General features: G+C 41.7%; 1 protein-coding gene across 2 annotated transcripts in view; it reads right to left on the bottom strand.

Moving 5' to 3' along the window:
• Window positions 1-27995, bottom strand: part of CNKSR3 (CNKSR family member 3) — an 88389-nt gene that overhangs the window by 36446 nt on the left and 23948 nt on the right. For both annotated transcript variants that reach the window (XM_042456645.1, XM_042456652.1), the window contains exons 2-3: window positions 9626-9789; window positions 562-764 (exon numbers count right to left, since the gene is read on the bottom strand). In XM_042456645.1, the coding sequence (XP_042312579.1) occupies window positions 562-764; window positions 9626-9789 (367 nt within the window). The remainder of the gene's footprint in view (window positions 1-561; window positions 765-9625; window positions 9790-27995) is intronic.

The raw sequence follows: 27995 nt of genomic DNA, 5'->3' as shown, positions 1-27995 counted from the left end.
AAAGGGGTATAAGCTCTTCCTTGTATGAAGTTGGGAAGAAAAGTGAGGCAAGAGTCTGAATTCTGGCAGAGGCTTTCTTGGGAGAAAGTGGGAACCACAGCAAGTACAGGAGAAAGATTCTTGCAGAAGCTTCCTTGTGATAAAGTTGGAAAACAGTAGTTTAAATTCTGGCAGAGGCTTCTTTGTAAGAAAGTGGAAAAGAGAGTGAGATAGGAGTGTAATTTATGGCAGAGGCTTCCTTATGAGAGGGTGGGAAAGAGGAAGAGGTTTAAGTTCTGACTGTGGCTTTGTGGTGGGATTGGCATCCATGAGGGAGGGAAACATTGGTTTGCCTTGGTCTTATCGCAGAAGCATCCATTACTGCCCTGAGATTGCTTCTCAGCCTGACCATCACTGGTTAAAAAATAAATAAATGTTTCTTTATTTAAATCCATGGTTGCTCAAATCTACAGATACCAAATGCACAGATAAAAAGGGCCCACTGTACTACACCAGGTACAAATCCTAAGACATGGATTGCCTTCTTGGTTTTTCTTTTTTATTGCATATAGTTTACCATACCTGTCCAGCCACGTCAACAAAGCCTTAGCAGCACCAATGAGTTCTACCACTGAGGTAAGGAATTCATTTGGAGGTTTGCGTGAGGTATTTCCATCATAATTCGAACTTTTTCTCCGGCTACCGATGTAATTTTGTAGATTGTTGGAAGACGCTCGTAACTTCAGAACCAAGTTCTTCATGTTGTCTGTTTCAAGGCCATAATTCTGTAGGAAACATTTTTTTTAAAGTGATCACCTGATCATCTTAAAATAGTTCTCAAGACAGGTCACACTGAACAGTGAGGTTGGCAGTCAACAGGGACCATGTATTATTACAGGCTGGGTCTCTCTTACCCAAAATGCATAATGCTATATCTTGTAGATAGGATTCAAGTCTAAATACAAAATTCATTTATGTTTCTATTATTAAAATGTGCATGAAGCAATGTTATGTATACTAAACCATCAGAAAGCAAAAAGTGTCACTATCTTGGCCACCCATGAAAAACATTTTGGTTTTGAGAATATTTCGGATTTTAGGATTCCAAATAAGGGAGACTCAACCTGTACAGTGGCCCCTTGTTATACGCTGGGGTTTGGTTCCAAGATTCTCTGTGGATAACAAAATCCGTGTATGCTCAAGTCCCATTAAATATAATGACATAACAAAATGGTGTCCCTTATAAAAAATGGAAAATCAAGGTTTGATATTTGAAATTTATACTTTTTCTGAACATTTTCAAACCATGTATGCTTGAATCCGTGTATAAAAAATCCGTGTATAAGAAGGGCCCACTGTGCTGACAATTGTATGACTATTTCATTTATATCCCATATTACAATCTCAGGGCAGCTTACATATGAATCCATATTCAATGAAGAACTGGCCATGCATCCCATCAACTGATATCTAGGGCCCTCACACTCCATAATTATAGTGCTATGATTCCACTTTAATTGCCATGAAATCTTATGGAATCCTGGGGTTTATTGTTTGGTGGGGCACTAGAGAAGCTCTGGCTGAGAATTCTAAATACCTCATAATACTCAGGATGCCACAGGATTGAACCCTGACATTTAAATTGGAACTACAGTGATATAATTGTGTACAGTCGGCCCTTCTTATACACAGATTTATTATACAAGGATTCAAGCATACATGGTTTGAAAATGTTCAAAAAAAGTATAAATTTCAAATATCAAACATTGATTTTTCCATTTTTTTTAAATAAGGGACACCATTTTGCTATGTCATTATATTTAATGGGACTTCAGCATACACGGATTTTGTTATCCACTGGGGATCTTGGAACCAAACCCCAGCGTATAACAAAGGTCTACTGTAGTAGAAAAGGGACCTGGATATAATGTGCTTGAAAACTCAAGGAGCAATTTTCAATGTTTTACAGTGTGTTCCTCTATGTCACCACCATTCCCTTCAAATTTTCTTTAGTTTGCCCAAGAACTAGCAAAAGATGACACAATGTACTTGGGAATACCGCAGGGGGACTTTGGAAGATTTTCTATAACAATGTTAGAGTATTCACATCTAAAGCAATTAAACACCAAGGTCAATATACTAATCTGTCTTCAATGAATATTTAGACATAATAAAATCAGTTCTACTCTCTGTTGGGTAAGTATCCCAAGGTGATAAATTAAGCCCCAGTAAACATACTAAGAATTTGAAGGCCTAGATTTTATTGGTAGTGCCAACTGGAATAGACTGCTTGAACGGTGAGTCAACACTTATGTAAATTCGCATGATGATTAGATTTACTCAAACTATGGGTATCGGTAGAAGTCAGAACAAAGCATTTATTCTTGCATCCATTCAATTTTCTTTACAAAGATGCTTGGTAAGGCACTCTGAATCAGAAATTTACAGTCACTGGCCTGGAGAAGAGAGATCAGTTTAAATACCAAATATAAAATCAAATTTCACTAAATTTCAAATCAATGTATTTTCTAAACAACAGCAGATGCCTATTCATTTGTACAAATGATTAAAACATTGCTTTGCAGTTAAATAAAGCACTATCCCCATGTGTTCTGTATAACACTACATCTCCTTAGAAATGTAACTGTGAAACGTGTATGTAAACAATTCTGTGAACTCTATAACTGAACATTTCTGTGCTGCTATGAAAATGTATGGGTCTGTGTACACAGACAAAATGCAAGAAATCTTATCTGAACTCAAAGGCCATAGACATGCTCAACATTAGCTGTGCTGGATTGTGGCATAGAACCCAGAAGTAGAAATATAAAATTTCCAGAAACGTTGAAGCCATGGTGGTGTTGGGGAGACAGAGACCACCACCAACCCCCCTCCCCCAGTTTCAAGGCATGGGATGAAAATGTTTGAGAAACCTGGAGGGGAAATTAACACATACGTTTGCATTATGGTTAGATTTATTTTAAAACCAGGTTATCTTTTTAAAAGTAATACTTCATAGAACTCAAAGATATAGCCATGTTAGTCTGCAAAATCAGTGTGTAAAAAGATTTTAGCACCCTTGAGACTAACTGAAAGAAAATAATTGGCAGCATGAGCTTTCGTAGACTTAAGTCTTCTTCCTCAGATGCATCTGGACTCACTTCACAGAACTGTTTTTTAAATTTTATTTTAAAGAATTGATTTTGACCACCTATTTATAATTTAGCTGTAATTATTCAGAAGAACGAACTGACAAAACCACTTCTGCATATTCATTGCCTAAGAAAACCCATGAAATTCATGGGATTGCCATAAATCAATGGGCAACTTGAAGGCACATATGACATATTTTGCTGACAACCAGTTTTTTAGTGGGAAAAAACCTATGCATGCAAACATATACAGATCTGTTTAAGACCCTGGTCTGTTTAGTCTTAGCAGAATTACATGCACAGGATATAATCTCTAAAGCATCACTAAAGAAAAGTCTGTCCTAAAGATAAGCATGTCAAAATGCAAGACAAGCCACTCTAAAAAAATAAAAACAGAATGAAGAAATGAACACACAAGAAAATGTTCTTGAATTGGCATATTGCCACAAAAAGCCATTGCTGTGTGCTTAATCACACCAAGAAACAGGCCAACAATAAACCTACACTTCTATTTAAAAGCGCCTAAAATTCTGTTGTCTCTATGTAGTTAACAATTGAAATTTAGGGTTTCCTTTAAAAAAACACAAGAAAATAGCACTTCTGCATTAAGAGATTTAATAAACAAAGTAAATATTTAAATGGAGCAGTAATATAAATCTATCACTTTTACATTTATTTATACACAAGCATGAGAAGCTGTTCCCCTAAGGCTCTTCTATCTCCCATTGCCTTTTATAGGACACAGTGAGATGTGTTTCTGTTATGTTTACTTCCCTTCCCCAACTGTTCCAAATCCGCTTCTGGGCCAAATTCTATGAGCAACAGTATTCTGCTAACAAAGACAATAATTTTCTAGCGAAAAACTTGTAACATCTCCTCTAAGAAAACAGAACATGTTCAAACATGAGCTGCTGTTTGGTCAAGTAATTTACAACTATCCTATATAAGCAACAAAAAGTGTTCCTAGCTGCTGTATTCTCAGGGTTCACACTGCAAATGACTGAGCATGCTCACATAGTTACAAAACAAAAATGAAACTGCATCATTAATTTGTGTACACAATTATCACTACTAAGCATGGCAAGCCACTATCCCAAACTATATTGTAGGGGAGGGGGGACTGAACAGATGTACACACCTAGGCTAATCTAGATTTTCAGTATTTTTATGTATATATAACATATATACATGGGAAATAGGGGGCTCTCCAGAAGTTGTCAGGTCTAGTTTGCATCATCCTGTTCCACTGGCTGTGTTGTCTGGGCTGATGCATGCAGACATGCAGAGTGTTCAGAAGACAACGTACCAGTTAGATGCACACAGTGCAGCTGGGCAGAACTTTTAGGGATTTACATTCCAGTAGGCAGGCAAAAATTACGTCATCGCCCCAGGACAGTAGATTTACAATGCCTGAAGAAATCAAACTCAGTACTGAGCCATGGCAGCCACAAACATCAAAACAAAGCAATTGGAGCACTTCTAAATTTTAATTAAGACATCCAAGTAAGTAAGAAGGAACATGGTACATAGAAATGTTTGCAGTAGCATCAACCATGGCAGTGGTTCGTAAACTTGGGCCACCAGATGCTGTTGGACTATAACTGACCATTGCCCATGTTGGCTGGGACTCATGGAAACTGAAATCCAATATCTGGGGACTCAGTATTGGAAACAGTCATCTTCATAGTCACAGAATTTCATTTAAGGTCATGGAGAGCATCGTTCCAACTTAGAAATTATTTTCTGTTATTGTTTTGCCTGGAAATGCCTGGAAATCATTTCCAGCCTGAGCCAACAGTGGACTTCCACTGGCTCAATGGCAAAATACAATGGATCAGGGAGACGTCAGGCCCCTCTCTACTAAGACTGATAATTCAGAGCATTCCAGATCCTGATGGCAAAAACCTGAGACTGGGGGATGCCCCTTTGTGAAACCAACATTTTTTTTTCAGCTCTGGAGCTTTAAAGAGACAGGGAAGAACATTCCAAATGTTTCATTAGTAGACTTCGAGCTTTAGCAATTTATTCCCATAACTCTGTCCCTTTCATGTAAAAACTATTGTCCTCAAACCACAATTTATGCGGGGAAATTATATTTGCAATATTTGCAAAGGAGCTATATTATTGGAGCAAAGATGTTTTCAAAAACATTTTCCTCATACCTGCACACAGGCAATTGCATGGGACAGCTCCAAAACCCCTATTCAGTTCAACACACCCTTTTCATCACATAGAGAAGAAAAAGGCACACACAACTGGGAACACATTAAGGTCAAACATTCTTGTCTCGTTAATCATTAATCTGACTAGCTATGGATCAAGTTGCCTTTGACAAGGTTCCTAAAAGCTTATTATGGTTTACATAGACATTATGCTGAGCTCAGTAACCCATGCATCCCACAACATGAGGCAACAGGGGAGAGACAGGCAGAAATATTGTTTCTTTGTCTTAAACTGTGGTAATGAAATAGATCTTTTATTTATTTATTTTAAAAACTACAGACTATCCAATTTTGATTACTTACCACTATACAACATTTCAATACAGCAGCAGCCTTTAGCAATTTGTATTGCCTTCAGCTTTTATGGCAAAACATCAGTTGCTACGGTACTGTATTACTATAAACTTCTTGAACAGAGATCAAAATAGACTAGCCTGAGGGCCAGCCAGTTAATTCATGGCTAAATAGCAATTAATGAGGTACAAACCCCAATCCTCTCCAATTTCCTGAAATGACACTATGAAAATGGAAGCACAGTCAATGGCCATGACTTCTAGATCCCCACCGACTTGCATCTCAGGCCTAATATCAGCCTGGACTACACATCCCTCTTTTGTACTTCAGTGAGAAGCTGGGGTTATCATATTTCCAATTACTTAATTTTAAAAGATGCTTTCTGAACACTATATTTTTCCAAAAAAAAAATCTGTGAAGTTTACAACTATATACAGGGTATATTTAGGTCAGCTATTTCAAATAGAATACATTTGTTATAGATCATCCCACACACACACTCCAAATATTTCAGCACTAATTATTTCTGTTCTTCTCCCCTAAAATAAGGGTATATTTTCTACTGGGAGTCAAAGGCTCTGCCCATTTTAAGAAGAACACATTCATGTGCAAGAGGAGTTACATGATGGATGGAATGTAGCGGAGTCAGGACATAAAAGAGTGAAAGCAATCTCCCCCCCCCCCCCCCGCCATTGTCACTGATGAAACTGTATATACTGTACAGTATATACTTTTGGCATGGGTTTAGAGAACTGGAGCAAGCCTGCAAAACAAGCATATCCCTATCACAAGGTAAACTGTATCTACCACAATACCTCTGATGCAATAGAAATTAAAGAAAAGGCTGGGAAGAGAGAATATTGTGGTAGATTTAAAAATAAACTTGAAATACTATTCTGCATACAAGAAAAATAGGGAGCCACCATCATTATGAAAGATTAGCTTTTCAATTGTGTCACTCTGACTGCTACTCCACCACAGAATTAATGAAGTTTAACACTGCTTTAACTGCCATGTGTCATCCTATGAAATCCTGTAGTTTGTTGTGGCAGCAGAGCTCTCTGACAGAGAAGGCCAAATATCTCACAAAATTGCAAACCCCAGAATTCCATAACATTGAACCATTGCAGTTAAAGCGGTGTCAAAGTGCAGTGATTCAGCAGTGCAGATGCAACCTCTGTCACAAGAGTGACACAGATCCTAACCCAGGGAGGTTTAAGGAGAAGGAAGCTGCCCTCTTAAATACTCAAATTCATACTTCCCACTCAAGTCCACATAGAATCATAGAATCATAGAATCATAGAGTTGGAAGAGACCACTAGGGCCATCCAGTCCAACCCCCCTGCCATGCAGGAAATCCAAATCAAAGCATCCCTGACAGATGGCCATCCAGCCTCTGTTCACACTTCTGACCACAGGGGCCAGGCCTCAAAGACACAATTGCTTATCTTTACAGCTCACACTCCATTCGCTGACACACCTAACTTTGACATTATAACTTAAGACAATGGTGGCCAGTTTCACACAGGTCATCGGCAAAGTATGATAGGGCCAATCGAATAAATAACTTTTTATTTGTTTACTGAATATGCGCCTTGGAATTTCTACTCTTGTGCGAGGGAGGAGATAAGCCTAATTCCATGCCACAGCCAGATCCCGGGACACCTCTTGCTCCTAACCAAGCAAGCCACTAAACTCTCACAACCCATGTCACAGTCAGGCAATCATATTTTAGATCAACTTTGAAAGCAGAGAATTTCTTCTCGTTTGCCTTCTCCATGGTTCTTAAAACTGCGGGTGGCTGTTTTGGCTTCTTTTTTTTTTTTTTTTACTGTTTAAAATTGTTTGAGGTTTTAAAGTACTGTATACACTCATGTATGTCTAGAAATTTTAGTCCAAAAACTGACCCCAAAAACCTAGGTCGACTTATCCAAGGGTCAATGTAAATACCATTCTTTAAATCTTATTTAAAAGGGAACCATCCCCTGATTAAAGGCAAGAGTGCAATCTGTCCTGGAAGCACTGACCTCCTTCTACTCTCTCTTCCATCCAGCCTCTAGTGTGAGCCAAAACAGTTATGCCTGCCATAATTTTGTAGGTTCTTTGGCATTGTTTTCTTTTGCTTCATCATTTAGGTCCTTTTTGTTACCCTCGACTTATCCACGGGTCATATCAAAATCCATAATTTTGCCCCCCAAAACCTGCACTCGACTTATACATGAGGTCAACTTATAGTCGAGTATACACGGTAAGTACTAACTATATTTTAACTCTTATTTTAAGAAAGGAATGATCCCCTAGTGAAAGACAAGAGTGTGATCTGTCCTGACCCCATTGCCGCTCTCATTCATCCAGCCTTTAGTGTGAGCTAAACAGTTATGCCTGCTGGAATTTTTAATTCTTCGTCATTGCTTTCCTTTGCTTCATCCTTTAGAGCCTTTGTTACATGCCCCTAGTTTTACTCCTGACTTATCCACAAGTCATATCAAAACCCATAATCTTGGCCCGAAAATGTGCCCTCGACTTATACATGAGGTCGACTTACAGTCAAGTTTATACAGGTATTTTTGAAGAGGGATTTTAGTCAGTTTAATCAGTTTTCGTCAATTTAGTATATTTTTAATAGGAAATTTTAGTCAGATTTGAGAAGGAATTTTAGTCAGTTTAGTTGCACCCATTCCTGGAGAAGTCTGGTCTGGCCATACAAACACATGGCTTGGTTACATACCATTTGCATAATTGTCATGTTCTATCTGTGGGGCTGCATTTGACAAATGCTCAGAAACTTCAGCTGGCCCAAAGAGCTGCAGCCAGATTGCTAACTGGCTCTGGTTACATGGAACACACAATTCCCTAGTTGGAACAGCTCCACTGGCTGTTGGTCCACTTCTGGAAAGCAATTCAAAGTGCTGGTTTTGACCTATAAAGCCCTATACATCTTGGATCCAAGTTACTTGAACCACAATATCTCCCTTTATGAGTCTCTTAGACTTTTATGATCATCTGGAGAGGCCCTTCTCTCTGTCCCACCACCTTCCCAGATTTATTTGCTGGGAACAAGGGAGAGGACCTTTTTGGTGGCTGCTCCCAGACTTAGAAACTCCTTCTTTAGGGAGGCCAGGATAGGCCCATCCTAATCTTCTTCACCTGGCAACTAAAAACATTCATATTCCATCAGGCTTTTGAGCTGATCTTTAACATTACTTTTTAATTATTTTAAATTGTATTAACACTACAGATTATTTAATTGTTTTAAAGACATGTTTTCCATTCACCTATTTTTAATGATGCTTTTGCATTTATCACATAGAGTAGAATCCTGCTGACTCAACCTGTTCAACTTTTGTGTGTTGCATTGTTTACTGCAGATATGCTGCTGCAACCCAACACTGAAAGTGTTTCTCCACACATTTTTCACCATACTCTCAATGTTGATGCTACTGGTAAAAAAAACTCCTTGAGGGAGGAGGGGGGGGGGGGGGGGGTTTGAGGGGATAGGCTACTGCCAGGTTCAAACCGAAACTGATCAAGACAGACCTACCCAAGAGAATCTAAGTGTTCCACAGGATCCAGATGTACCACTGAATTTCCAAACCATCTCCTTCAAGGGGTGGAGGTGGAATGGAGGTGCCCACTTCAAGTAGAGGCAAAACCAAAATCTCACCAGGTAATATATTGTTCATTCTTACCACCCCTGCTCTCTTTTGTCCTATTAGCTTCAATCATCTATTCCATATTGACACTGAGGAATTCATAATGGGGATCTTGCCAGACATGTTCTCAGTAACAGAATGGCTTCATATAAATGTCACCACTGGAAGAATTGCTCCTTGCAAAACTGAAAGCTGCTTTTACATCAACTTCTCTTCCTTTTCCTTAAGAAACTTGCAATCCCTTTTGTCAAATGCTTCCATTAGCCAAGGGACAGAAAAATGAGGGGTGGCATCAGTACAATATTCAGTTGTTCTATACACTGACCAGTGCGCAGAGAAGATCCACAGCTTCTAGAACAAGCTCCTGATGCCCAATCCGGGTGATGCCCAACTCTTCAAGATCCTGGTGGGAAATCTGTAACAGCTGAGCCCCATTTATCTTCTCTCGTTCAAATTTTGGGACATATTGTTGAAGACAATCATCCAAACCTAAATAAGAAAGAAATTCACTGTAATCTTATTTCTAAAGCTTTTCAACATTTAAAAACACATACGCAAGACAATCAGCACATCTGTTCTCTAGCTTATTCTTACTTAAGTAAAATGCTGAAAAAATATATTCCCAGCTCTCCTGCCCTCCTCATCAACTGCTATATACATACAGTACTTTTAAAATAAATACAGGAGGGAGGCAGAAAAAATAATAGAAGAAGGAAAACTCATGATCTTCAAACTATCCCACTATTTATTATTACAGTTATAATATAACTATAATATATTATAATACATTATTGAAGGCTGCAAATGCATGCACATACATCTAGGAAGATACAGTATAGTATAGTGCAGGGGTAGGCAACCTTTTTGAGCTGGGGGCCAGGTTGCTGTCCCTCAGGCGACTGGGGGGCCAAAGCCGGGGGTGGAGCTTCAACCCTCCAGGGCGGGGCCGCGTGCCGGGGGGTGGAGCTTCCACCCTCCAGGGGCGGGGCCGTGTGCCGGGGACTGAGCTTCCACCTTCTGGGGGCCAGGCCTCCCCATCTTTGCTGGTCCCTGACGGGGCCCCAGGCCCCGTCAGAGACCGACAAAAAAGCTGGTGGGGGCTGCCAGCGCTGGAGGGCCCCCTGGAGGGCCCCAGCGACGGCACCGGGCCTCCCAGAGGCCCCCTGCCACCCTCGGGGCCCTCCTGGAGGGCCCCAGAGACGGCAAAGGGCCCCCCAGAGGCCCCCTGCCGCCCTCGGTGCCCTCCTCGAGGGCCCCAGTGACGGCAGCAGGCCCCCCAGAGGCCCCCTGCTGCCCTCGGAGCCCTCCTGGAGGGCCCCAGCAACGGCAGCGGGCCTCCTAGAGGCCCGCCGCCGCTGCCACGGCGGCCACCCGTCATGTCTTTTCGCTTCTCTGGGCGCCGCCATTTTAGGCGGCAAAATGACGGCAAGGTCGCGTGAGACTTCACCGCCATTTTGGGCAAAAAAATGGCGGCGCCCATAGCCCCAGAGGCTGCTATAGGCGGCACCATTTTTTCGCCCAAAATGGCAGGGAAGGTCGCGCACGACTTCGCCGCCATTTTGCCGCCCAAAATGACAGCACCCAGAGCGGCGAAAAGCTGTGACAGGTGGCTGCTGCGGCGGTGGCAGCAGCAACAGCAGCCAGGGGCTGGTGGGCAGGCCTCCGCGGGCCGCATCCGGCCCGTGGGCCGGAGGTTGCCGACCCCTGGTATAGTGGTTAGAGTGTTTGACTTAGACAACAGTTAAAGGCCTTGCCAAGAATAAAAGAGGGAATAGAACAGGGGTTGGCAATTTACGGCCCATGGGCCAGATCTGGCCCGGCAAGGCCTTGGGACCGGCCCCAGCCCGGTCCTGCCACCAGGGCTGCCTGCCCCAGCCAGGTTCCCCCCCCCATTCCATCCCGCCTTTGTCCCGGCCTCTGGGCCGGGCCCGCTCATGCGGCCATTGCCACGGCTGCTAATGCGACTGGCGGCCAACCCAGCTCCTCCTCCTATTCCTGGCAGCACCGCCCCCTCCTCCTGGGAAGCACCGCCCCCTCCTACTCCTTGACAGCGCCACCACCGCCCCGCCCCGCCCATCGCGGGGCTAGGACAGAGGAGCTCGTCCCCTTTGGCCAGCCAGCCATTGGCTAGCTGGCCAAAGGGGACGGACTCCTCTTTCTTTGCGCGCGCCGCCCGGGCCACAGCATGGGCCAGTGGCAGCGCGCGCACATGCCCCACTTGCATGCCCGCGCGCGGGGCTTCACAAGGAGCCTTTGCGCCGAGGAGGAGGTGGAAAGGTGAGTCAGTGGCCATTTCAGGTCTGCCTTGGGTTTTTTTTTTTTATTAATTTTTAAAAATATAAAATATTTATTTTTGTTTTTTTTTATTTTATTAATTTTTATTATTGCTTTTTAATTTTATTTTATATCATTAATTTTTATTATTGCTTGTTTTTATTTTATTCATTATTTTTATTATTGCTTTTTATTTTATTTTATTTCATAATTTTGATTATTGCTTGTTTTTATTTTATTTATTAATTTTTGTTATTGCTTTTTTATTTTATTTCATTATTTTGTTATGTTTTTTATTTATTATTTTATTGTTTATTTTATGGCTTCGCCCCCCCCCCCCCGGTTGTCTGACAGCAACCCGGCCCCTGGCTCAAAAAGATTGCCTACCCCTGGAACAGAAGCTAGCCGTTCTTGGAGATAAGGCCATGTAAAAGTCTGCTATTGTAAACTGCCACTGTATTTCGCCTGGTACTGTATTTATATAATACAAGCTACCTCTTCCAATGTGGTAGTTAGTGTCGGTGCTAAAAGCTTAGATTTAAGACTTATATTAGATTTAAGTTCTGAAGCACCATTTAAACAGTACATAAGTGTGCAAGAACAGGGGAGGGACTGTGACTCAGTGGCACATACAGCCATAAGCTCCCAGACTTGGCATTTGCAATTTGGGCAGTGATAGCAACACCTGCTCAAAATCCCTCCTCTCCACAAGTATTAAAAGTGCAGAAACACTATCTTCTGTTTGTGTATGGCTGTCTTAGAGGTATCATAGAACAGGAGAAAGCACAAACATTGGAATGTTAAGGGAAACAATAGAAGTGTTATGAATTCACTAGTTCTACATGAAGAAAGTTTCTTTGTTCAGGTAAATTCCTGGGCAATCAGATAATCAAACTGGGATACTTCGCAAAGAAAGGCATAACAGACCCGCTTAGCAAAAACAAAAGTATCCCAGCTTAATTCTCAGACAGGTTGTATAACATGCTGGAGTCATTCGAATCCAAACAAAATGAAGTGCTCCAAAATTAGGGTTCTTCTACTGTAGGGGGCACAACCTGGGGTACTGATGTTGCACATGAGTTTGGTAGTTAGTGGGACTCCATCCATTTTTTCTAACAGCCCAATGTGCACAATTTATGTGTGTCTATGTGGTGATAAAAAGAGTGTCTATGGCCGGATTCCTGTTGGCACATTATGCCATCACGAAGAAAAAATCATGGCACATGATTTGGAGCTGCCTTCCCTTGCCAGCACTGCACAGTTCTGGGGAAAATGCAGCACCTAGCGTAGTGCACCAACACCTAGCATAGTACACTATAGATTCAAGCTTGTATGTACACATACATGTGCACCACCTCCCCTTGTCAACACAGAAGTGGCCCTTAGGGCCAAAAGGCTTTTGCACTGCTGAATTATTCCTTTAAAGTTTCATCACACATATCCTTAATCATACTTGGAAGCAATTTACACTTGTGGAGAAACAGAGAAACGTCTCACTTCATGCCAAGTGTCGTCCATTTACTTGCTGATCCAATTAAAATACTATCCACATGAGTGTTCAAATATCTGTAAATGCTGCATGCCAGCTGCAGTAATGAATCAAACATACAACTGAATGCTACTTCTCGGTAACTTTCAGGAGAACTGCATTTTTCTCTCCTTCCCCCCAAAATCAGACCTTCCCAGACACCCACAAGATTACATCCTTGCACTCTAGATTAATTAACCAACACACCATACTACTGATTTCGGGCTTACATTTAGTTAGTAAACCAGACTGGAACTGCCAGTTCCCATAAAATATACATTAGTGTGGAGGGGAGGAAATCAGTTTTTAATCATTTATAATTACAGCCTGACATATGCAATCAAATTTTGTTGGGGAGTAACTCAACAAAGCTACAACCAGTTATGCGCTCTGAGGGATCCCAGTCTATACACACAGAGTTGCCTTGTATCAACCTCTCCCATGTCCAGCTTTATTTCTCTGTACTTCGGACGGAATTGCAAAACCACCTCTAAGTATTCTTTGCCTAAGAAAACCCTTTGAAATTAATGGGGTCACCACACGTTAACAGGTGACATAAAGGCGCACATGCAAACGCACACAGACATTCCTTTGCATGCAGTAGTCGGATCTCTCCATCTGGATCCAAATTTGGACTATCCCATGCAAAATTTAAATGAACGGTTGACCCACCTAAGCTGTCGTAAATCCTTTATCCCCTCACCTAGGAGTAAACTCCACTAAGTATCATGGAAATTACTTCTAAGCAGGATACCAGGTTTTTAGGCTACATTTCAGAGGAAGGAACTGGCAAAAGCACCTCTGAAAACCCATTGCCAAGACAACCCTATGAAATTCATTGGGTTGCCATAGATTGACAGGTGACTTGAAAGTACACACACATACCTACCAACAAACATGTAAAGAAGAATATAAATTTAAAAAAACAGCAAAATAATGTCCTAAATCTATTAGTCTGAATCAGAGTACCTCCATGAACAACTGGCTCCAGGCCAACAGGCAGAAGTCAGACAGTAATTTGTACATACTTTTAGACCTTCTGCTTAAAATTCCAGTTCAAGATATGAACACTGTGCCTAGAATCAATGTGAAAGTAAATTTATTTAGCAAACCATCTTTGGATTTGGCACAGAAGGGAAATGACTGAAACAGGAAAACAGGAGGGAATTCAGTAAGACCCAGGAACTTGGATTCCCAGCCAGCCATAGAGGAAAAAATCAAGCAAATTTCCACTCCTAACAGACTTCTTCTGTGGTATAGTTTACATGAAGCATGACCTCTGATGTTGAACAGAACATCCAAGAAGAGCTCCACAGGACCAGACAATCTTTAAAAGAAAAGGTTTATATGTGGAAAATGCCATACTTCTTGTCATGATACTTATGATAGGGGTGGGGATTGTCTAATTGTTTATTCTGTTGGGTCATGTATTGATTACTATATTGTGCTATGTATTTTTATTTCTTTTATTGTAACCAGCCTCAATCCGTAGGGAGAGGTGGGCTAAAATAATAATAAAAATTATTATTATTATTATTATTATTATTATTATTATTATTATTAATTTCCCCTGCATCCTAAATTCAGTCATTCAAACTCATAAAACAAGAGCAGAAATTCTGTTTTTCCTAAGTGTAAAACACATGTACACACACAGAAGGCGAAACAGAAGGTGGAATGCAACCCATAATGAAATGTGTGTGTGTGTGTACATGTCTTCAAGTTGCCTGTCAACATATGGAGACCCCATAAACCCATAGGGTTTTGTTTGGTAAGGCATACTCAGAGGTGGTTCTGCCAGTTCCATTCTTTGAAATACTGCCTACAACATCTAGTGTTCACTGGCAGTCTCCCATCCAAGCACTAACCATTGCTGATCCTGCTTAGCTTCCAAGATCAGATGGGATCTGGTGCCTTTAAGGTATTTACATCCTACATATCTCAGCAAAGCTTATGAATAGCTGAACTGTGAACTGGGCTGTGTAGAACACACACAGTTCAAACTAAGCTCCAAGGAATCATAAATACTCCAAGTTAAAGTTTGTTTCCCATCAGACTTGCCCATCAAATACATGGCTTTCTTTCTGTCCAGATGGGGTAATTCCAGTTTCTAACACTTATTCAGAAAACATGGGGGGGGCATGTCTATCATACTGAGATCCTTGGAAGGTAACTAACAGATAAACCAAGCATGTCTCCTTGAATGTAAGAGCAGTTACTGCTGAATAAAGCTGCACAGAGGAACACTGCATGGTGGCCTCTGACCCATCTCCTTAGATACAATCTATCATTAGACAGAGTAGCCTCAACGAGCCCCCCCATTGACAGCACAATAGAGATTTTAGCAATTCACTGTGTTCCTCTGAAAGATAATCTTTCAACAACAACAGCCAGCACTAATAACCAGGCCTGAATGAACAAACTAGAAACAAAAGTGTGTTCAGCGATTTGCTGCAGACACCTGGCAATTCAAGTTTCAACAAACCCAATTGCAAAGGCTGGCTTCTTTCAACAACTGGATGTGGTATCCATCGATTTGGATAAGCACCTGTCCCGTAAGAGGCATGCCTAGACAGTTCTAATGCCACCACAAAGCCACCTTAATGGGTGCTGCTGAAGGACAGTTTCTTGTTAAAGCTGAATGCTGTCTGGTTAGTAAGGTCACAGGCAGAAGCCAGTATGTTTTCATGTTCCTTCAAACACGTCAGAGCACTGATTCCACAATACAGAAAGAGTGTCTAGGATCCAATCTGCACTGCAGAAACAACACAGTTTGCACTGCTTTAACTGTCATGGCTCAATGGTATGGAAGTTTTGTGAGATATTCAGCCTTCTCTGTCAGATGCGTCTGGTGCCACAACAAACAACAAATCCCAGGAATCCATAGGATTGAGCCATAGCGTTTAAAGAGTTCTGAAACTGCATTATTTCTGCACTGCAGATGCAGCCTTGGCCATCTTCACTAACTTAGCACCTTGAATACATGTAGCCTGCCTAAAGATGTGTTTGATTACAACTCACAAAATCCCCAAACTGTATATAGATTATGGAAATTATAGTCAAACACATATGGTGGAAGTAACAGCATGATGGGACCTGCAACCAAATAAGTCTTTAGGGCAGTAAATTGGGGAAGACTTGGTATAAGGTTTTTTTTTTTTTATTTTGGCTCTTACCATTTATTTGTAAGGCATTTTGCTGTTATTTAATTTTTCCAAGAATTTTAAATTAGAAAAAGAGGTCACAGGCAGCCCTTTCTAATACCTCCAAGCTAGGCCTTTTTGAAATCCAAGAATGTACACTGATGAATAATAAATAGTTCATCTTTTAACAAAGTTATTCCTTACTCAGTACTTATGAGATAGTTATTCTTTTTTCCCAAACGTACTGTTCAAGGTTACCCAGAAAATGCACATGCCCAAGAGAACCGTTCTCTAGAGCAGAACTGGGCAGCGTGTGCCTCTCCAGAAGTTATTGGACTTCAGCTCCCATCAGCCGGACCCAACATGGCCAAAGGTGGGGAATGTTGTAGAGTTGCAGTCCAACCACATTTGGACAACCACATTCCCACTCCTGCTTTATAAGGTAGGAAACATCTGGCAGTCCAAGACAGAAAATGCAAATCTGCTGGGCAGCTCCAAAAACAAAACTGTGGGGCCAGAAAAGCCCTCAGTATATTTCAACTTTAAGCTCTTACTACCAATAACTAAATCTTAGGACAGCTTTTTCAAGCTTTAAAAATAAAAAGTCCAGAAGGTCAGATTGAGACCCCAAGATGGTTGGATTTAACTGCACAGCCTGGGGCTCCCCAACCATGCTTTAGTTATTAATTTTAATACAAGAGAAGCTCTGAGGCCGATTCACATTACATAAATATAGTGCTATATTCCACTTCAACTGCTATGGCAACATCCTATGAAATCCTAGGCTTTGTAGTTTGTGAAGCACTAGAGTTCTGTGGCTGACAATTCTAAATGTCCTTTCCTAAACTACAAATCCCAGGATTCCATAGAGTGCTGCCACAGCAGTTGAAATCACAATGCTATAACTGTGTAGTGTGAATGGACCCCTGGTAAGGAACAGTAAAGATGTAATCTTCAAGACATAAATCTGGGATTAAGGGGCTAAACAGACCACCCCTTTGGAGTGGCCTGCTGCCACCCCTTTCAGCACCAGATCGGGGCCACGGCAACTACATGCCAGGGCCCTGATCCAGCCTTTCCCCGATGCTAAAAGGAATGGCAAAATGCCACTCCTTTTTTGCACCAGGGAAAAGGAACCTTTGCTGCCACAGTGGCATTTTGTGGTGCTCCTTTTGGCGCTGCGTCATATGGACGCAGCACTAAAGGAGCACCATGACACCACCCACCATACGGTCAGGTGCACAGCATGACAGCAACAGCAGGCATGCATCATGCGGATAACACCCCCCCCACTCTACCCGAGGCCGGCATATAAGCCTGTCTGTACAGCCTCTAAGTCCCAATGAACTCAATAGGACTTAAGTATAGGTACAAAGGAATATGACTGTGGTAAAAACAAATGATCCAAGCTCTAATCCAAGCTTCTTCTTTGAGTTGGCTCTGTTTAAGGTTACTCTCATCATGTTTGTTCCAGGAACCTGGAAATGCATATGCATGAAAGGAGGAGCAAACCCACTTTAATATTCATTTGTTGTTGTTGTTATCCATCCTCAAGTCAATCTCGACCCATGGCAACCCTGTAGATTAGACATCTCCAAGACTCCCTATGCTTCACTGCTCTGCTCAGGTCCTGCAAGTTCATACCCATGACCTCCTTAATAAAGTCCATCCATCTAGCACGTTGTCTTCCTCTCTTCCTTGTACCTTTCCTAACTATGGGTCGGTACAGACCGGCCCTTTCCAATGCCCTCGTCACGTGCTAGGGTTGCCTCGGGGCAGCGCTTCCAGAAGCCCCTCAATCCTAGCAGGTGATGTGGGCATCAAAATGGCGGCACCCTGTACACATGGTTGCTGCCATTGTTATGCATGCAGCCACTCCGCAGGGAAGCCACGTGGTTTGGCAGCTGCGGAGAGAACAGGCACTGGCAGGACGCTGTTTTTCGGCACTCTGTACCGCGCCATTATCATTTTTTCCAGTGAGTCGTGCTTCCTCATGATGTGGCCAAAGTACAACAGCCTCAGTCTAGTCATCTTGGCTTCCAGAGAAATTTCTGGTTTGATCTCCTCTAGGGCCCATTTGTTTGACTTCTTGGCTGTCCATGGTAACCTCAGTACTCTTCTCCAGCACCACATCTCAAATTATTTTCCTATCTGCTTTCTTAACTGTCCAGCTCTCACATCCATACATGGAGATAGGGAATACAATGGCTTGTATACAGCGTGCCCGCGTCATTCGTGGGCGCGCTTTACACAGCTTTCAGCTTATGGTAAGCCACTCGCCATAAAAGGCAATGGTGCACGCACCCACGGTGTACACACCATGCCACGTCGTGTGCACAAGACCCTTACACAGGGGGGTTCCAGAATATATCCCCACGTAAGGGAAGGGCACCCTATAATTCTAACTTTTGTGCTCAGTTGTATGTCTTTACCTTTTAGGATATTTTCTAGTTCTATCATAGCTGCCCTCCCCATTCTTACTCTTCTTATGATTTCTTGACTGTAGTCCCCACTCTGATCAATAATTGATCCCAGGTATGAAAATTATTTTACTATTTCTATTTTCTCATTGTCTAGGTTGAATCTGTGTAAATTTTGTGTGGTCATTATTTTTGTTTTATTTATGTTCAACAATAAGTCTGCCTTTGCACTATCCTCCTTGATCTTCCATAGTAGTTTTTCCAAGTCTTTGATGTTTTCAGCTAGTAGTATGGTGTTGTCTGCATATCCTAGATTGTTGATATTCCTTCCTCTTATTTTCACTCCTCCTTCTTCTGTGTCCAATCCTGCTTTTCGTATAATATGTTCTGCATACAAGTTGAACAGATAGGGTGAGAGGATTTCTCTTTCTTTTTGACTATTGTAAGTGTCTGTCTGCATTCTTCTTTTATTATGTCCCTGGCTTCTGACCATAGTTCTTCTGGTTCCAGGTCTATTATGCTTAGTAGTTCATATCTGTTCTTTATACTGGCAACAAATTATGTTGAAATATTTAGGCCAAATTTTAGTATGATTTTTGGTTTTGTTCTTTTCTTAAGTTTTACTCTTATTTTTGAAATAAGTAATTCGTGGTCTGTGCCACAGTCAGCACCCGGTCTGGTCTTGGCCATCAAAATGGTGTTTCTCCATCTTTTGCTTCTGATTATATAATCTATTTGGTTTTTGTGTTGACTGGTGATGCCCATATGTATAGTCTTCACTTTGGCTGTATGAAAAAGGTATTTGCAATGAATAGATTGTTGGCTTCACAGAAATCTATCAGACACTCAGCTGCTTCATTTCTTTTGCCTAATCCAAATCTGCCTACTGTTTTTGATTCCGCTTCCAACTTTGATGTTGGTGATTAGCTTAATGTCCTGTGTTGGTGTGTTGTCAATTTCTTCTTGGACTCCTTTGTAAAATCTCACTATTTCTTCCTCTTTTGCATCTGTGGTTGGTGCACATACTTGAATTATGGTAATATTCATAGGTTTACCATGAAGCCTTATTGAGATTATTTGATCTGATTTGGCATTACAGTGCTCCCTCGGGTTACGAAATTAATTCGTTCCGCGGCTAATTTCGTAACCCGAAAAACCTTCGTAACCCGAATTGCCATAGGCGCTAATGGGAAAAAAAGCCGCGGCTCTGCCGCGGCTCCATTTAAAACAGCGCCGGCGTTTTTTCGTAACCCGAAAAAACGTTTGTAACCCGAAACAATAAATCCCTATGGGATTTATTCGTATCCCGAAAAATTCGTAAGCTGGGTAATTCGTATCCCGAGGTACCACTGTATATCCCTTTACTGCTTTTGCCACATCTCTTCTTAGTATTAGTGCCACCCCATTCCTTTGTGTATTCTCATTCCACAACTAGAACACTGTGTAGTTGTCTGAGTCAAAGCAGACCACTGCTGTCCATTTTAGCTTGCTTACTCCCAATACTGCTATGTTAATGCGTTCCATTCCCATTTTTACTATGTCCAGCTTCCCTTGGCTCATGTTTCTCACATTCCACGTTCCTATTATATGTGTTGTGCTGCTCTGGATAGGTTTTGGATTTTTGAATGGATCTCCTGCTTGCCTCATCATCTTTGGGGGTTTTATGCCTTTGGCTCCTCTAACAAGTGTGAGTTCTTCTGTTTTTCTATCTCTGTGTTTGTTCCTTTTCCTGCTTGTGTGTCTCACTTGGAATGTTTCATCACAGGGTTTTCTAGTGAGGGGGGTTACGCAAGGAGGGTCACTATTACCTCCCTGTGCGCAGTGCTAAGCAAGTGTTAGCCATGATGTGACTGTTGTTCTCTCAACATCAGTGCCACCCACCACTACTGCTGTTGCCCAGTAGCAGTTTGCCTCTCTGTGTAATTCCTCCTCGTTGTCTGATTGTTTCCCTACGCCTTTCCTCCTCGCATCTGCTACCCTTCCCCTCTCATGTCTTCCCTCTTTTAGTTCTTCCACTTTCTCCTGGTCTCTCGTTGTGTTCCTCTGGCCCTTGTGGCCCAGATCTGGTGCTTCCTCTCCTCTCTCCCCTCATTATTCCCAGGAGTCCTCCAGGCTCTGGCTCTGCCTCTTTGTCCTCTGAGCTTGGGGAGGCAAAGGTGGTCTTAGCGATACTGCATATTCATACTGCATGTATAAATCTGTCCTGATTAGCACTCTTTTCTCTAAACTCCATTATTGCAAAATAGAAAGGGGCTAGTCCAGAAATGCTTATATCATTAAAAATGGCTAAGTTTTTTTGGCAGACTTCTCCAATCTGGTACCATCCAGATAAACTGGACTACAATTGCCAGAATACCCAAGCCAATCTCAGTCCAGGAAGTCTGCCTCAGACTGCCACAAACCTCATCACTGTTTTTGCTGCAAAAGAACTAACATGGTTACTTGTTTGGAAGATAAAAACACAGGCACTTTGCAAATTACTTCAGAATCCAGATTTCCTTGATATACACAGACTACCTTTAGGAAAGGAACCAAAGCAAAATGGACAATCTATTCAAAACATTTTTAAGAACACTGTTACTATAAAGTTGGGATAGACAACGTTACATATTTTGTTCCCACTTGTGAGGGGAAAAAAGTTTTCTTCCATGCATAAAATTATAATAGTTTTCATGCACTTTCTGTTTTTCTGACTTTCAACTTTAGGAATGTATTTGTGGAAAAAATGTATTTAAGGAAAGTATTTTTTTTAAAAAACCACAACTATCCCCCAAAAAAACCCAGAAGTGCCAAACTGGTGTGTGTGTGTGTGTGTGTGTGTGTGTGTGTGTGTGTGTGTAAATATTACAAGGCTAGCATCTCCTTTGAAACATATGATTTGTTTCCTTAACGACCCAGAAATAACGTTTCACTTGTACCACCTAGGGAATTAAGTTAACACCTTTCCAGGAAGAGTTCTATTAATACACTCCTGTACAAATGAAAATATTTATTTATTTTGGGAGGTCAATAAAAGCCCTAAGTTTAAACTAGTCAAGCTAAAGTTTATTTCAATTTCTAGGAGAAAAAAAGCATAGTATACTGCAAGCTCTCTTTCTATTTCTCAGGCATGAGAACCTGTGGGCTATGTTAATGTCTTCTGCTCAACACAGTCACACCACACCTTCCAAGACCTTCATGGAGGGCCTGCCATTGAGAGTGTGCGTTGTTCCAAAGTTAATGGATTTTCTGTGGTTACAGGACTTGTTTGTGAATCACAGGGGCTCCCTTGCTTGAACTCTAATAATTGGTACTCTGAGGATTATTCCCACAGTGAAAACAGGAAGCCATGTTGCAATGTAGGCTCTTGGCAGTTTGGGAAACATGGAGCAACACCTGGGCTGGCCTAGAACACCTCCTACTGCAATGTGACACTGTTGTGAAGGATTACAACGGAGATCATTGCTCATATCATAATCATCATCGCCTTCTATACCCGTATGAGCTCCCAGATTACTAATGCACACATACACAAGGATATACGCTGCCTATTAAACCCTATTTACTCCACAGAAGTCACTGTGTAGCAACAGCACATTTGCATGCCATAGGGGAACTCCAAGACAGCTAGCTATAATGTTCCATGGTATACCGTATTTTCCAGCGTACAACACGACTTTTAGACCCTCTAAAATTGGGTCAAAAGTCAGGGGCCGTCTTGTACGCAGGGTGAGCGCTCTGGGGCCGCCAGCTTCTCAGGCCTCCGGAGGCCTGGGGAGCTGGCAGCTTCGCACCGGCTTCTAAGGGGCCTTCGGAGGCCCCTTAGAAGCTGGTGTGTGCGCTCTCTGGGCCGCCAGCTTCCCAGGCTTCCGGAGGTCTGGGGAGCCGGCAGCCTTGCGCCGGCTTCTATGGGGCCTTCAGAGGCCCCTTAGAAGCCAGTGCGCGCACTCTGGGGCCGCCGGCTTCTCAGGCCTCCCGGAGGCCCCTTAGAAGCTGGCACGCACATGCACCGCTGGCTGCCAGCTTCCAACGAATGGGGTAGCCTTGTACGGTGAGTATATCCTAAAATCTATTTTTTTATAATAAAAGTTGGGGGTCATCTTATACGCCCAGTCGTCTTATACGCCGGAAATACGGTACTTATTACATGACTTGCAATCTAGTTGGCATCAAATAGGTTGTGAACATCATGCCGGGGGGGAGGTATTCTCGCTTAACATTGAGAACGATAAGTTTAAAACCTCTAGCATGAGAAATAAAGCTAAAATGGAACCAACATAAGGAATGTAAGAGCAGCCACACTGAAACAAAACCAAAGACCTATTTTGCCGTGCACACTCTTCCCATACTGTCCCAAATCGGTTGTTGTTGTTGTTATGCTTTATTTATATAGCGCTGTGGGTTGCCTGTGGGAAGCTTACAAATTGAACCTGAGCCCAAACACACCATCTTGTTCATGCTCCCAAGCACCTATTCGAATTGACACACATTGCCTCTGTTACTAAAAAGAATATAAACATACCCACCATGACCAGTAGCCACTGATATGCCCTTCTTCAGATATTTGTACAAGTAAACTCCAATCCCACCATACACTAAAGTAGTACAAAGAGACTACTTTCCACAGGACACGTAAAAGATGCACATGCCTTCTAGACATCATGCCAGCTGTGAATTCAAACTGTACTTTTTCCTCAGCAATCCCTCTGGATTAAAAATATGAAGCACATCTTTAGCACACTGAAGTACATTTTCCCTTGTGATCATCTCTCAAAGAACAAATGAAGAAACACCTGCAACTGTAGGACAACTCACAATCTAATTAAGTTGAAATGAAAAAAAATAAAATAAGGGTGGGAGGAAAATAATTTAAAAGACCCTGTTACCCCAGAATACTTTTAACCTGGAAATGCCAGAAAAGTGTTTTCCAACAACAGAATGAGAACTAAACTTTTGGTATGCTTCCTTCTACTTTCTTTAGCATCAATAATATTTAATGACAATTGTTTCATTTGTCAAAAACATCATCACATTAACTTAAAATTAATTCAGCCTGCATATGAATAAAAACACTTTGAGGGTCATTTTGTTGGAAAGGCAGGCTATAAGGTAAAGGGGAACAAACATTCAGAGGAAGAAGTCTCCTTATTGTTATAATACATGCTCCTGTTCAAGTAAACACAATCCCCAAAGTTTTCCTCTCATGTAAAAAAGCAGTGGGAAAACCTTCTCTAAGTACTGTAATCCTGCAAATATTATGGAATTGCCATTTCCATCAGCCTTAGCCAGCATAACCATTGATGATGAATGATGGGAGTTGCAGTCCAATAAAATCTGGAAGGCCACTCATTTTCCCACCCCTGCTCAAACTTGAATGTAGATAAGTACTCCACAGAACAGCTGTAGCTACTGATGGGGGGGAATTAGATACTACCCCCCCTCCCCGTAAGACTTCTGCCCTTCCCAATTAAATTTTCCTTCCGTCCCCAAATTTCCAGTACTGCAAAGGGTGAAACACTGAAAACCATTCACATCTGCAACTCCCATAATACTGTGTTCACATTCCCTTGGTAACTTTGCCTGTCCCTTTTTCTTTGGATGCCTAAAACAGATTTCTTAATGCGCGGCTGAAGTTTTAGTTTATAGGAATACTAGAGATTTGGAAACTGAAAGAAAATATCATGAGGCAGGGGGCAGAAGTCTTATAGGGCCCTTATCCCCCCCCCCCTCAACACACCCTGAACCATGTTAGCAGGCAGGACAAAGAAAGACACACCAACCACAGTGTATAAGCTTCTAGGGCAGTGCTAGGTAATATGCATCTGAGAACATCTTTGCATACACTAGTCTCACACTGAAATGCCTGTTTTGTCTTCTGAACCCAGATCGTCACATCCTTGAATGAGCACCAGCTCCCACATCTGTAGTTAGTATCACAGTCTGGCCATGGCATAATCTTGGGGAAACTAACAGGAGATGTGACAAATGAACATATAACTGCTGTATTGGTGCGGAGTTGCCAAAACAGCAGCAAGACACAACTTTTCCCAGAGGCAGTGGGACCAAAAGCTAACACCCAGAAGCTTGGGGGGGGGGGGTCTTTTTTATTTTAATTTGGTCTCCAGTATCCAGAACTGGCCATGCTCACTGAGGGATTCTAGTAGTTGTCATCCAGAGAAGAAACCTTTCCAAGTTTTGCTAACACCCTGCTTCACTGCTGATAGAAAGCTGGGTTTCCCCCAATACCTCTTTCTTTTTTCTTTTTCCCTTTTTGGCAGAAGAAAGGAGTTTCACCCCTTACAAATCCATCTCTGAAACACAAGAAACAACCCAAAAGTCTAGATGTGATTTGAGCAGGCATTTAGCATTGTAATTTAAAGCCAAAGATAATCTCCACTCTACTCATGCCTAACCTACCATAAATAGGAAGTATTACTCACAGTTTCTATCATTAAAAAACAAAACACCTTATTTCTTGCAACCAGACAATCAGCTGGCCTTTTATATTTCTCACTACAGATTGAGTCTCCCTTATCCAGAATTCCAAAATCTGAAATATTCCCAAAACCAAAATATTTTTCATGGGTGGCTGAGATAGTGCTACCTTTGCTTTCTTAAGGTTCTATGTACAAAAAAATTGTTTAATGAACAAAATTATTTTTAAAAAATTATTATCTAAAGTAACATTCAGGTTATGTGTATAAGGTGTATATCAAACATAAAGGAATGTTGTGTTTAGACTTGGGTCCCATCTCCAAGATTATGTATGTAAAATTACATCTACAATTCTTCATTATGTATGTATATGCAAATACAGGTACAGTGGTACCTCGGGATACGAAATACCCAGGTTACGAAATTTCCGGGATACGAAAAAATCCCATTGGAAATAATTGTTCCGGGTTACGAATGTTTTTTGGGTTACGAAAAAATTTTTTGGTGCTTTTCGGCGCTTTTTCGCACGAAACGCGGCTTTTCCCCATTAGCGCCTATGGCAATTTGGCTTACGAAGGCTTTTCGGGTTACGAAAGCGGCCGCGGAACAAATTAATTTCGTAACCCGAGGGAGCAGTGTATTCCAACATCCAAAACATTTCTAGTCCTAAGCATTTCAGATAAGACTCAACCTGTACCTCTTTCTCCATGGTAGCACAAGTTCTTTTAACACAATTTTAAATTATTAAGGTTCTCAGGAAGGTTCAGGACCTGGGAAGTGAATACTTCTGTGAACAAGAGCTGAATAAAAGGCCCTGGCATGCCAGGCATGTGACCTGCCTACAGGGAGTTAAAATTCTTCTCCAATTATACTTGGGATTTGTGCAAGTACAATTCCTGCCCAGCTGAAACCTTCAGAAAAATAAAGCTCACACACTACAATGCTCCCACTGTGCCTGCTTAGATACCAAGTTGATAAGCGGCTTAGCAATACAAGATTTGCATCACTTTGGAAACAAATGAATTTAAACACAAAATAAATAGTAAAATAGCACAGCAAGGGCTTTTGTCCACAAATGAGTGGAGGGAGGGGGACATAACGATGCACCCATCAGTTTCAGCCTCTTTATTTAGCAGGAAAACCAGGAGAAAACCAGGACCAAAACTGTCACACTGCAATTGGCTCCCTCCGGCTCACTCATCCCAAGCTGGCATTGGGTATGGCAAGGAGGTTAACTTTTGTCAAACATCCAGAAAGTAAAAGCAATCTAGTACTGTATGCTTAAGAATTTGGGCAGGATAAACTTCCCACAGTGTTTTCCGGTGATACGTCATCCATTAATACTTCCAGGTGATTTTTTTTCCCTGGATAACTGCATCAGGGAAGTAGCAGTTATTTATTTTACTCAAACAGTTGACTGTGCTGAAGTTAAATTAAGTGAATGTTTTTACTTTATAAGGCTATTCTCTAAAACAGAAGTTCAGAAAACTGAATTTGGCACAAACTAAAACAATGATCTGCTCTTATTTGCTCTTCTTCCAGAAGAGAAAACCAAGTCTGTGTCTTCATGGAAAGTAAATTATCTCGTGTTCTTTTACAAGAACTCAGAAACATTCACTTTTGAACTACACTTCCCAAAATTTCCAATCAACATGGGGGATACTGGAAGTTGTAATTCAAAAAGGAACTTTTCCAAGTTCTGTTCCTTACAAACCATCCTTCATCCACTTCAAAGTGTTTTCAAGAGACTCCTTACAGCCTCTTAGTATTTTTCATTCAGAGTCTGAATTACATTTCCAGGCAGGAGACCTGAGAAGTCATAAAGAGATCACCACACACATCAGAAAATGCAGCTGAGCTTCCCAAGATCTTCCATCTGGCCCCCAGAGTAAATGACTGGCATCTACACAACAGGAAGCATAAAAGAAATTTGGACCAATACAACAGGGACGTAGCCAGGATTTTAGGAAGGGGGGTCCAGACTAAGTGCCACCATTATAATGGGGCTTGGGCGGGGCGGCACAGCAGCATGCACCATTCATTTTTCTAATGGAAGGGGGGGGGGGGGGGCGCCCCCCCCCAAGACCCCCCCCCCCTTGGCTATGTCCCTGAATACAAGTCTCTTTCTTTCCCTCCACACGTTTTCTTCCTTGCTTGCTTACTTGCATTAAAGCCAAAGAAACAATCAGACCATCAGTGCCTCACAAGGGATATAGACCATCCATCCTATTATCTTAATCCCATCCCACTCATCCACCCCCAGTATTTCCTTTATCCCTTATAGTATAGTAGAAACCCACAGACTGCAGAGACTGGCAAATGGATGCAACTATGTGATATGCTCTTAGGTAGTCACAAAAGAAAAAGAAAGTTAGTTTATTTGTCAACCTACGTTTTCAACCCCTTCACCTCAAAACCTACTTGTGCCTTTGAAGAACAATTTCAGACTTACCTTGCTTGGCCTCTGCTAGCATCCAACTCTCCTCAATCCCTCTCCTACCTTGGATTAATCACTTCTTCACGTTCTGTCCATCTGATGCAGACTGTTAAGCCCTCTTGGAAGAAGCTGCATCATTGCTATGTATACTGTTTGTACAAAACCCAGCACACTCCAGACACTCAGTTAATGCTCAGTAACAGCAACAGACGTCCATGTGCAAAATAGTAAGGCTTCGAACACATGCTGCCAAGCTGCACCCTTTGTAATTCTAGGAAGGATTTCAACTTTCTCGTACTGTTTAGTGAACTTCTAATGAAGAAGTCCTTGAGCATGCCCTCAGTAACAACTAAAGGCTCTGAATGACAATACAGGAACTTCTTATTTTTAGAAGCATTATAAAGCAAATAACATGTTACCTGCAGCTTGCTTAAAACTCTAATATTTTCCTGGGATAGCGGAGAGCAAACATAAATCAT

The sequence above is a fragment of the Sceloporus undulatus genome, chromosome 1, assembly GCF_019175285.1.
Source record: "Sceloporus undulatus isolate JIND9_A2432 ecotype Alabama chromosome 1, SceUnd_v1.1, whole genome shotgun sequence".
NCBI lineage: Eukaryota > Metazoa > Chordata > Lepidosauria > Squamata > Phrynosomatidae > Sceloporus > Sceloporus undulatus.
This window is presented reverse-complemented; position numbering and strand designations above follow the sequence as displayed.